Here is an 11,538-nt window from a genome sequence, read left to right as displayed (position 1 = left end):
CTTATGTATGTTTTAACGATTTATGGATACCGTTATGTTATTAATTGTAGTAATTCTAGATATTATTACACATTATTTTACATATTTTTGTATTACATTTTTAAAATTATTTACAATAAAGTGTCAATAAAAGCGGTGTTAATCGAAAGTAAGACCAATATATTTAAAATCGATAACTGTTAACATTACTTGATCTTCTTCATTCATAGGTGTACAGTCCACTAAGCATATTTTAATATTGTATGTTTTTACATATTCACCAAGTCAACGCGCTATTATTAATATCTTAAAGGGGCATAATATTAAAAACAAGAGAACGAATCATATTGCTCTCAATTTGTTTATGCACAACAAACATAAGCAGTGGATGTTTGTTTCAACTGGTGAATCGTTGCATTGCCAGGAGTCAGAATATGCACTCTAGTTCCAAAATAAATAACTCTAATATCTGATTGAATTTCTTTGTTTCTCATTTGCATTTTAGTTTACTATTGTTCAAAGATAATAGAATACTCTATTAAATTTTCTACAAAAAAGCATTGAGAAATTTATATATTCTAAGTGGTGAGGTTTACTCATCCCCACAGACCACTCATTTCACTAGTACCTTTGGACTAGTTCGTGTACTAGTACCTAGCGACATATACATTTCGTATTGTTGTCAGCAACACACTAATACACATGAAACTATAAAAAGAAAAGATGCGATGTAAAAACTGATCATATATTTATTTGCTCTGTAGATACACCATTTACTGCGGATAACTTGATCCCGAAAAATAAAGTACTGTATGTTTAACTGGACGCCTACATATTTTAGGCTTTGTTGAGATATTCAATTACAAATACGCGTCATTTTCGAATTGTGTCTACAAACAAAATTGTATATACCTATATTAGTAAAAAAATAACTGTAAGTGCAAAAATTTGCCAAAATTCAAGCCAATGTAGACAAAAAGTAATCTAACATATTCATACAATATGGTTATCTATGTACATATATTTACATATACATATATGAACATGCATTAAATATACCACATGGTTTAAAAAGTCGAAACCAACCATACCGTCTGAATGTGTTAGTTTGAATATATATGTACATATATAAAAATATATATAAACATTGTTAATAGAATTTATGTTTTGTATATAAGCCTGATTTCATTTAATAGGAGCACAATTCAATATAGTTCTCCTCTTTTTACAACTATATATCTTTTAACTCAAGAAATGATAAAATACGTACATATTTATTAATAAATTAGCAGACATACATTGCAAATCGGAATACCTTTCTCTTTTTACCAAGAATGTAATTGATTTATTAATATTTTTAAAATCTTCTTTACTGTATCTTCATAATATCTGTTTGTCTCTTGAACTTTCCGATGCATTGGACAACATCATTGATAAAAATGAGTCGGAAGCCTGGGAAAGATCATTTAGTTGTTGCAGCATATCGACCAATAAGTCTATTGCCGCAAATCTCAAAAGTTTTCGAAATACTTCTAATAAAAAAATCCTGATATCCTCACCGATAGAAAACTTAATTCCGGGCCATCAATTTGGTTTTCGCAAAGTGCATGGAACAATTGAGCAGGCCTTTAGAATCGCTATCGAAATACACCTAACTTTACATTCAAAACAATATTGTACGACAGTTTTTCTTGATGCAGCGCAGGCATTTGATAAGGTTTGGTTAAAGTTCTAAAATCCTATGTGACTCACCGAAAATTTAGGGTTAGACACAAATTTTTTACTTCGCAAGAGTACGATATTGACGCTGAAGTTCCAACTGACATTCCACAATACTCAAACAATTTGCTGACGATTTTCACTGACAACATTGCTATAGTCAGTAACGACCGTGACTGCACTATAACATCACAAAATTTATCCAGGCATCTTGGTTTGATTGAAGAGTGACTTGCTAAATGGAAAATCAAGGTAAATGAAACTAAATACGTTCAAGTGACTTTTACTCTAAAGAGAGAAACATACACTGCAGTTAAAATCAATAATGTGGTCATAGCTTAATCACATTCTTTGAAATATCTGGGAATTCGTCTAGATAGAAGGCTCAGGTGAACAAGTCATATTGATGCCAAAAGATGCCAATTAAATCTAAAATATAAGGAATTATACTGGCTTCTAATTCGAAACTCTAAACTCAGTCTGGATAACAAATTGTTAATTTACAAATTAATATTAAAGTCAATTTGAACCTTCTCTATGGAACTGTGGTGTTCACCGTGTAACACAAATATAGAAAAAATCTGAAGAGTACAAAATAAAATTCTCCAAAACGCTAAATGAGCTCCATGGTATATCAAAAACAAAAACATACACAAAGACCTAAATCTACCAAGTGTAGAAGAAGTTATTCGCCATTATACACCTGAATTTCGAAAGAGACACAAGTTGTATCCAAATTTTCATGTTCGACACTAATCTCCTGCAACTGCACTAAATCACCTTAACAGAAAATCATTCATAAATATGAAGACCCTACCTCAAAAGCATACATGTTATTTATTTAAGATTTACAAAATTATTGTCAATTTCTATTTAGAAAGATTTAATAAATAAACCAATGTAAATAAATTTTTTTTTACTTTAAAAAGGTGACCAAATAATAAACACATTCAAAATACTAGTAGATATGTTTATTCAACAGTTTTTGAATAACACGAAAAATTTTAAAATAATGAAAACCAGATCAATTTTGTGTTAATTTATTTATTTGTATAAAGACAAAGCTATTTTACAAAAGAAGGTAACACTATTTAAGGAAACAAAATACGTAAAATATCATTTTTGATCTGTGTCTTTTTTGCATCATCCATATTGGTTATTTCTGAAGCTATCAATTTAAGAAAGTCTTCATCATCGATTGAATATTTAATCGACTCTTTAAATTCTTTAACTTCAACTGCTAATAGCTCCTCATTTTGACCATCAGATTTGTTCGACTCATTATACCGCATTGTAGTTATTTCATGCAATATTGGTTCTTTCTCCGTATCTGCAACATCCACTTCATTAGTCACTTGTTCGACCTCTACATGTACTTGCTGTTTGTTAACACAAATTTTATTAATATCTTCTTCGATACCAGCCAAATTCTGGTCGATACCCAAATGTGGAAGCAAGTATGACATTTCATCTTTGTATTTGAATTTTTCATCTTCAAAGAAGCTTCGTAGTAAGCTATACCAATGGGCTTTTAAAGATTTCTCTGGAAGAAATATATATTCATTGTAGTCATATACAGTATATCAAGAACGAGTTTACACATTGAACTACAACTCACTTTATTAACTTATTGTCGCAGAAACACGGCGGTTTCCTTAAATATAAAGATTTTTGATAATAACTTTTTAATAATTATTATATTGAGAATACAAATATAAAAAAAATTTCAGTAGTTTGTTGTAAAATAAACGAATTCTACCACAAAAACAAATCGCACATCATTTTTTGACTGTCCAGTAACTGTTCACACAAATAATATAAAGTTCTTTAATATAAACTTTATTCACTGGAAACATTGTTATATAAGTTTTAAGTATTGAATATAGTCCTTTGTAGTATCTTTGATATATATTACAGATTACATAAAACATCTTTATATTTAAACAAATAGCAGTATATTTGGATTCTAAGTTCAAAAAGTGAATTTTATTTCAATATGTAAACTCATTCTTGACACGCTCTATTTATTAATCAAAAATTTGCTTATATTTACCTGACATATCAAATTGTTTTGCGAGTTCCTTCCAAGCTTCCATTTTTTGTTGAAACGAACCCGTTTTCTCAAACAATACAGGGAATTCCTGTATAGCTCTTATTAATGCTATATTAATATCCATTGAACGGCTTTTACTCTTCACAACCACGCTGCCTAAACTTGTCAGTGCTTGTTATTAAATGATGCGCATTATACTCGTATGTGTTATTTATCCGTTCAGAATAGTCCTCCATAGCCAAAGAACAATTCACTAAAGAGGAAACTATGTTATGTACTCGACAAAACTATTTTAAAAATAGTTTGTTGATGACCTATTATATATAAGAAAAAGAACGGAGTACTATTTCACCTTTACTAAAGCAATATTCAGATGTGATAATCCACTTTACGTTGGCTCAACTAGCAAATTTTATATTGAGTTGTCATTGCCGGTATCAATTGTCCGCGTACGACACACCTCAGAACTAATATTTTCACTAGTTTATAAAAAGTAAAATGGCACCCGTACCACACACCGCGAAACTAGTCTTTTCACTAGTTCATAAGAGGTAGAATGGTGTAAATTGATTTGAAAAGTAATAAATAACACGTGAAATTTATATATTATATATATATATTTATTTTAATATATATAAATATATATATACATATACACATATATGTATATTAAATACTTTTATTGCTGTAGTTTAATCAAATCTTCTAGAGTTTTGATTTTATCCTAGACTTTTGGTTTAATGACTTATGTATGTTTTAACGATTTATGGATACCGTTATGTTATTAATTGTAGTAATTCTAGATATTATTACACATTATTTTACATATTTTTGTATTACATTTTTAAAATTATTTACAATAAAGTGTCAATAAAAGCGGTGTTAATCGAAAGTAAGACCAATATATTTAAAATCGATAACTGTTAACATTACTTGATCTTCTTCATTCATAGGTGTACAGTCCACTAAGCATATTTTAATATTGTATGTTTTTACATATTCACCAAGTCAACGCGCTATTATTAATATCTTAAAGGGGCATAATATTAAAAACAAGAGAACGAATCATATTGCTCTCAATTTGTTTATGCACAACAAACATAAGCAGTGGATGTTTGTTTCAACTGGTGAATCGTTGCATTGCCAGGAGTCAGAATATGCACTCTAGTTCCAAAATAAATAACTCTAATATCTGATTGAATTTCTTTGTTTCTCATTTGCATTTTAGTTTACTATTGTTCAAAGATAATAGAATACTCTATTAAATTTTCTACAAAAAAGCATTGAGAAATTTATATATTCTAAGTGGTGAGGTTTACTCATCCCCACAGACCACTCATTTCACTAGTACCTTTGGACTAGTTCGTGTACTAGTACCTAGCGACATATACATTTCGTATTGTTGTCAGCAACACACTAATACACATGAAACTATAAAAAGAAAAGATGCGATGTAAAAACTGATCATATATTTATTTGCTCTGTAGATACACCATTTACTGCGGATAACTTGATCCCGAAAAATAAAGTACTGTATGTTTAACTGGACGCCTACATATTTTAGGCTTTGTTGAGATATTCAATTACAAATACGCGTCATTTTCGAATTGTGTCTACAAACAAAATTGTATATACCTATATTAGTAAAAAAATAACTGTAAGTGCAAAAATTTGCCAAAATTCAAGCCAGTGTAGACAAAAAGTAATCTAACATATTCATACAATATGGTTATCTATGTACATATATTTACATATACATATATGAACATGCATTAAATATACCACATGGTTTAAAAAGTCGAAACCAACCATACCGTCTGAATGTGTTAGTTTGAATATATATGTACATATATAAAAATATATATAAACATTGTTAATAGAATTTATGTTTTGTATATAAGCCTGATTTCATTTAATAGGAGCACAATTCAATATAGTTCTCCTCTTTTAACAACTATATATCTTTTAACTCAAGAAATGATAAAATACGTACATATTTATTAATAAATTAGCAGACATACATTGCAAATCGGAATACCTTTCTCTTTTTACCAAGAATGTAATTGATTTATTAATATTTTTAAAATCTTCTTTACTGTATCTTCATAATATCTGTTTGTCTCTTGAACTTTCCGATGCATTGGACAACATCATTGATAAAAATGAGTCGGAAGCCTGGGAAAGATCATTTAGTTGTTGCAGCATATCGACCAATAAGTCTATTGCCGCAAATCTCAAAAGTTTTCGAAATACTTCTAATAAAAAAATCCTGATATCCTCACCGATAGAAAACTTAATTCCGGGCCATCAATTTGGTTTTCGCAAAGTGCATGGAACAATTGAGCAGGCCTTTAGAATCGCTATCGAAATACACCTAACTTTACATTCAAAACAATATTGTACGACAGTTTTTCTTGATGCAGCGCAGGCATTTGATAAGGTTTGGTTAAAGTTCTAAAATCCTATGTGACTCACCGAAAATTTAGGGTTAGACACAAATTTTTTACTTCGCAAGAGTACGATATTGACGCTGAAGTTCCAACTGACATTCCACAATACTCAAACAATTTGCTGACGATTTTCACTGACAACATTGCTATAGTCAGTAACGACCGTGACTGCACTATAACATCACAAAATTTATCCAGGCATCTTGGTTTGATTGAAGAGTGACTTGCTAAATGGAAAATCAAGGTAAATGAAACTAAATACGTTCAAGTGACTTTTACTCTAAAGAGAGAAACATACACTGCAGTTAAAATCAATAATGTGGTCATAGCTTAATCACATTCTTTGAAATATCTGGGAATTCGTCTAGATAGAAGGCTCAGGTGAACAAGTCATATTGATGCCAAAAGATGCCAATTAAATCTAAAATATAAGGAATTATACTGGCTTCTAATTCGAAACTCTAAACTCAGTCTGGATAACAAATTGTTAATTTACAAATTAATATTAAAGTCAATTTGAACCTTCTCTATGGAACTGTGGTGTTCACCGTGTAACACAAATATAGAAAAAATCTGAAGAGTACAAAATAAAATTCTCCAAAACGCTAAATGAGCTCCATGGTATATCAAAAACAAAAACATACACAAAGACCTAAATCTACCAAGTGTAGAAGAAGTTATTCGCCATTATACACCTGAATTTCGAAAGAGACACAAGTTGTATCCAAATTTTCATGTTCGACACTAATCTCCTGCAACTGCACTAAATCACCTTAACAGAAAATCATTCATAAATATGAAGACCCTACCTCAAAAGCATACATGTTATTTATTTAAGATTTACAAAATTATTGTCAATTTCTATTTAGAAAGATTTAATAAATAAACCAATGTAAATAAATTTTTTTTTACTTTAAAAAGGTGACCAAATAATAAACACATTCAAAATACTAGTAGATATGTTTATTCAACAGTTTTTGAATAACACGAAAAATTTTAAAATAATGAAAACCAGATCAATTTTGTGTTAATTTATTTATTTGTATAAAGACAAAGCTATTTTACAAAAGAAGGTAACACTATTTAAGGAAACAAAATACGTAAAATATCATTTTTGATCTGTGTCTTTTTTGCATCATCCATATTGGTTATTTCTGAAGCTATCAATTTAAGAAAGTCTTCATCATCGATTGAATATTTAATCGACTCTTTAAATTCTTTAACTTCAACTGCTAATAGCTCCTCATTTTGACCATCAGATTTGTTCGACTCATTATACCGCATTGTAGTTATTTCATGCAATATTGGTTCTTTCTCCGTATCTGCAACATCCACTTCATTAGTCACTTGTTCGACCTCTACATGTACTTGCTGTTTGTTAACACAAATTTTATTAATATCTTCTTCGATACCAGCCAAATTCTGGTCGATACCCAAATGTGGAAGCAAGTATGACATTTCATCTTTGTATTTGAATTTTTCATCTTCAAAGAAGCTTCGTAGTAAGCTATACCAATGGGCTTTTAAAGATTTCTCTGGAAGAAGTATATATTCATTGAAGTCATATACAGTATATCAAGAACGAGTTTACACATTGAACTACAACTCACTTTATTAACTTATTGTCGCAGAAACACGGCAGTTTCCTTAAATATAAAGATTTTTGATAATAACTTTTAAATAATTATTATATTGAGAATACAAATATAAAAAAAATTTCAGTAGTTTGTTGTAAAATAAACGAATTCTACCACAAAAACAAATCGCACATCATTTTTTGACTGTCCAGTAACTGTTCACACAAATAATACAAAGTTCTTTAATATAAACTTTATTCACTGGAAACATTGTTATATAAGTTTTAAGTATTGAATATAGTCCTTTGTAGTATCTTTGATATATATTACAGATTACATAAAACATCTTTATATTTAAACAAATAGCAGTATATTTGGATTCTAAGTTCAAAAAGTGAATTTTATTTCAATATGTAAACTCATTCTTGACACGCTCTATTTATTAATCAAAAATTTGCTTATATTTACCTGACATATCAAATTGTTTTGCGAGTTCCTTCCAAGCTTCCATTTTTTGTTGAAACGAACCCGTTTTCTCAAACAATACAGGGAATTCCTGTATAGCTCTTATTAATGCTATATTAATATCCATTGAACGGCTTTTACTCTTCACAACCACGCTGCCTAAACTTGTCAGTGCTTGTTGTTAAATGATGCGCATTATACTCGTATGTGTTATTTATCCGTTCAGAATAGTCCTCCATAGCCAAAGAACAATTCACTAAAGAGGAAACTATGTTATGTACTCGACAAAACTATTTTAAAAATAATTTGTTGATGACCTATTATATATAAGAAAAAGAACGGAGTACTATTTTACCTTTACTAAAGCAATATTCAGATGTGATAATCCACTTTACGTTGGCTCAACTAGCAAATTTTATATTGAGTTGTCATTGCCGGTATCAATTGTCCGCGTACGACACACCTCAGAACTAATATTTTCACTAGTTTATAAAAAGTAAAATGGCACCCGTACCACACACCGCGAAACTAGTCTTTTCACTAGTTCATAAGAGGTAGAATGGTGTAAATTGATTTGAAAAGTAATAAATAACAAGTGAAATTTATATATTATATATATATATTTATTTTAATATATATAAATATATATATACATATACACATATATGTATATTAAATACTTTTATTGCTGTAGTTTAATCAAATCTTCTAGAGTTTTGATTTTATCCTAGACTTTTGGTTTAATGACTTATGTATGTTTTAACGATTTATGGATACCGTTATGTTATTAATTGTAGTAATTCTAGATATTATTACACATTATTTTACATATTTTTGTATTACATTTTTAAAATTATTTACAATAAAGTGTCAATAAAAGCGGTGTTAATCGAAAGTAAGACCAATATATTTAAAATCGATAACTGTTAACATTACTTGATCTTCTTCATTCATAGGTGTACAGTCCACTAAGCATATTTTAATATTGTATGTTTTTACATATTCACCAAGTCAACGCGCTATTATTAATATCTTAAAGGGGCATAATATTAAAAACAAGAGAACGAATCATATTGCTCTCAATTTGTTTATGCACAACAAACATAAGCAGTGGATGTTTGTTTCAACTGGTGAATCGTTGCATTGCCAGGAGTTAGAATATGCACTCTAGTTCCAAAATAAATAACTCTAATATCTGATTGAATTTCTTTGTTTCTCATTTGCATTTTAGTTTACTATTGTTCAAAGATAATAGAATACTCTATTAAATTTTCTACAAAAAAGCATTGAGAAATTTATATATTCTAAGTGGTGAGGTTTACTCATCCCCACAGACCACTCATTTCACTAGTACCTTTGGACTAGTTCGTGTACTAGTACCTAGCGACATATACATTTCGTATTGTTGTCAGCAACACACTAATACACATGAAACTATAAAAAGAAAAGATGCGATGTAAAAACTGATCATATATTTATTTGCTCTGTAGATACACCATTTACTGCGGATAACTTGATCCCGAAAAATAAAGTACTGTATGTTTAACTGGACGCCTACATATTTTAGGCTTTGTTGAGATATTCAATTACAAATACGCGTCATTTTCGAATTGTGTCTACAAACAAAATTGTATATACCTATATTAGTAAAAAAATAACTGTAAGTGCAAAAATTTGCCAAAATTCAAGCCAGTGTAGACAAAAAGTAATCTAACATATTCATACAATATGGTTATCTATGTACATATATTTACATATACATATATGAACATGCATTAAATATACCACATGGTTTAAAAAGTCGAAACCAACCATACCGTCTGAATGTGTTAGTTTGAATATATATGTACATATATAAAAATATATATAAACATTGTTAATAGAATTTATGTTTTGTATATAAGCCTGATTTCATTTAATAGGAGCACAATTCAATATAGTTCTCCTCTTTTAACAACTATATATCTTTTAACTCAAGAAATGATAAAATACGTACATATTTATTAATAAATTAGCAGACATACATTGCAAATCGGAATACCTTTCTCTTTTTACCAAGAATGTAATTGATTTATTAATATTTTTAAAATCTTCTTTACTGTATCTTCATAATATCTGTTTGTCTCTTGAACTTTCCGATGCATTGGACAACATCATTGATAAAAATGAGTCGGAAGCCTGGGAAAGATCATTTAGTTGTTGCAGCATATCGACCAATAAGTCTATTGCCGCAAATCTCAAAAGTTTTCGAAATACTTCTAATAAAAAAATCCTGATATCCTCACCGATAGAAAACTTAATTCCGGGCCATCAATTTGGTTTTCGCAAAGTGCATGGAACAATTGAGCAGGCCTTTAGAATCGCTATCGAAATACACCTAACTTTACATTCAAAACAATATTGTACGACAGTTTTTCTTGATGCAGCGCAGGCATTTGATAAGGTTTGGTTAAAGTTCTAAAATCCTATGTGACTCACCGAAAATTTAGGGTTAGACACAAATTTTTTACTTCGCAAGAGTACGATATTGACGCTGAAGTTCCAACTGACATTCCACAATACTCAAACAATTTGCTGACGATTTTCACTGACAACATTGCTATAGTCAGTAACGACCGTGACTGCACTATAACATCACAAAATTTATCCAGGCATCTTGGTTTGATTGAAGAGTGACTTGCTAAATGGAAAATCAAGGTAAATGAAACTAAATACGTTCAAGTGACTTTTACTCTAAAGAGAGAAACATACACTGCAGTTAAAATCAATAATGTGGTCATAGCTTAATCACATTCTTTGAAATATCTGGGAATTCGTCTAGATAGAAGGCTCAGGTGAACAAGTCATATTGATGCCAAAAGATGCCAATTAAATCTAAAATATAAGGAATTATACTGGCTTCTAATTCGAAACTCTAAACTCAGTCTGGATAACAAATTGTTAATTTACAAATTAATATTAAAGTCAATTTGAACCTTCTCTATGGAACTGTGGTGTTCACCGTGTAACACAAATATAGAAAAAATCTGAAGAGTACAAAATAAAATTCTCCAAAACGCTAAATGAGCTCCATGGTATATCAAAAACAAAAACATACACAAAGACCTAAATCTACCAAGTGTAGAAGAAGTTATTCGCCATTATACACCTGAATTTCGAAAGAGACACAAGTTGTATCCAAATTTTCATGTTCGACACTAATCTCCTGCAACTGCACTAAATCACCTTAACAGAAAATCATTCATAAATATGAAGACCCTACCTCAAAAGCATACATGTTATTTATTTAAGATTT

The 11,538-nt window shown here is 29.6% G+C and overlaps 2 protein-coding genes across 2 annotated transcripts; both read right to left on the bottom strand.

Annotated features, from left to right (window-relative positions):
- Positions 1 to 2,785: 2,785 nt before the first annotated feature.
- On the bottom strand, positions 2,786 to 4,013 carry LOC119677578. The gene is made up of 2 exons (XM_038088982.1): positions 3,752 to 4,013; positions 2,786 to 3,241 (listed from the first exon to the last, which is right to left on the bottom strand). The coding sequence occupies exons 1-2, from the start codon at positions 3,873 to 3,875 to the stop codon at positions 2,790 to 2,792; spliced, it is 576 nt and encodes a 191-aa protein (XP_037944910.1). The 5' UTR covers positions 3,876 to 4,013; the 3' UTR covers positions 2,786 to 2,789.
- Positions 4,014 to 7,277: 3,264 nt separating this feature from the next.
- On the bottom strand, positions 7,278 to 8,413 carry LOC119677580. The gene is made up of 2 exons (XM_038088983.1): positions 8,247 to 8,413; positions 7,278 to 7,736 (listed from the first exon to the last, which is right to left on the bottom strand). Exons 1-2 carry the CDS (start codon positions 8,368 to 8,370, stop codon positions 7,285 to 7,287), a joined length of 576 nt encoding a protein of 191 aa, XP_037944911.1. The 5' UTR covers positions 8,371 to 8,413; the 3' UTR covers positions 7,278 to 7,284.
- Between the last annotated feature and the right edge of the window lie 3,125 nt (positions 8,414 to 11,538).

This window comes from Teleopsis dalmanni, chromosome 2 (genome assembly GCF_002237135.1).
Source record: "Teleopsis dalmanni isolate 2A chromosome 2, ASM223713v2, whole genome shotgun sequence".
Classification (NCBI taxonomy): domain Eukaryota; kingdom Metazoa; phylum Arthropoda; class Insecta; order Diptera; family Diopsidae; genus Teleopsis; species Teleopsis dalmanni.
The sequence above is the reverse complement of the archived record's forward strand: the minus strand, read 5'-3'. Positions and strand labels throughout refer to the sequence as shown.

Coding starts and splice junctions, on each gene's coding strand:
- LOC119677578 (XM_038088982.1), bottom strand. CDS start 3,875: ATGGATATTAATATAGCATTAATAAGAGCTATACAGGAATTCCCTGTA. Junction 3,242..3,751: donor AAAACAATTTGATATGTCAG/GTAAATATAAGC, acceptor TATTTCTTCCAG/AGAAATCTTTAAAAGCCCAT.
- LOC119677580 (XM_038088983.1), bottom strand. CDS start 8,370: ATGGATATTAATATAGCATTAATAAGAGCTATACAGGAATTCCCTGTA. Junction 7,737..8,246: donor AAAACAATTTGATATGTCAG/GTAAATATAAGC, acceptor TACTTCTTCCAG/AGAAATCTTTAAAAGCCCAT.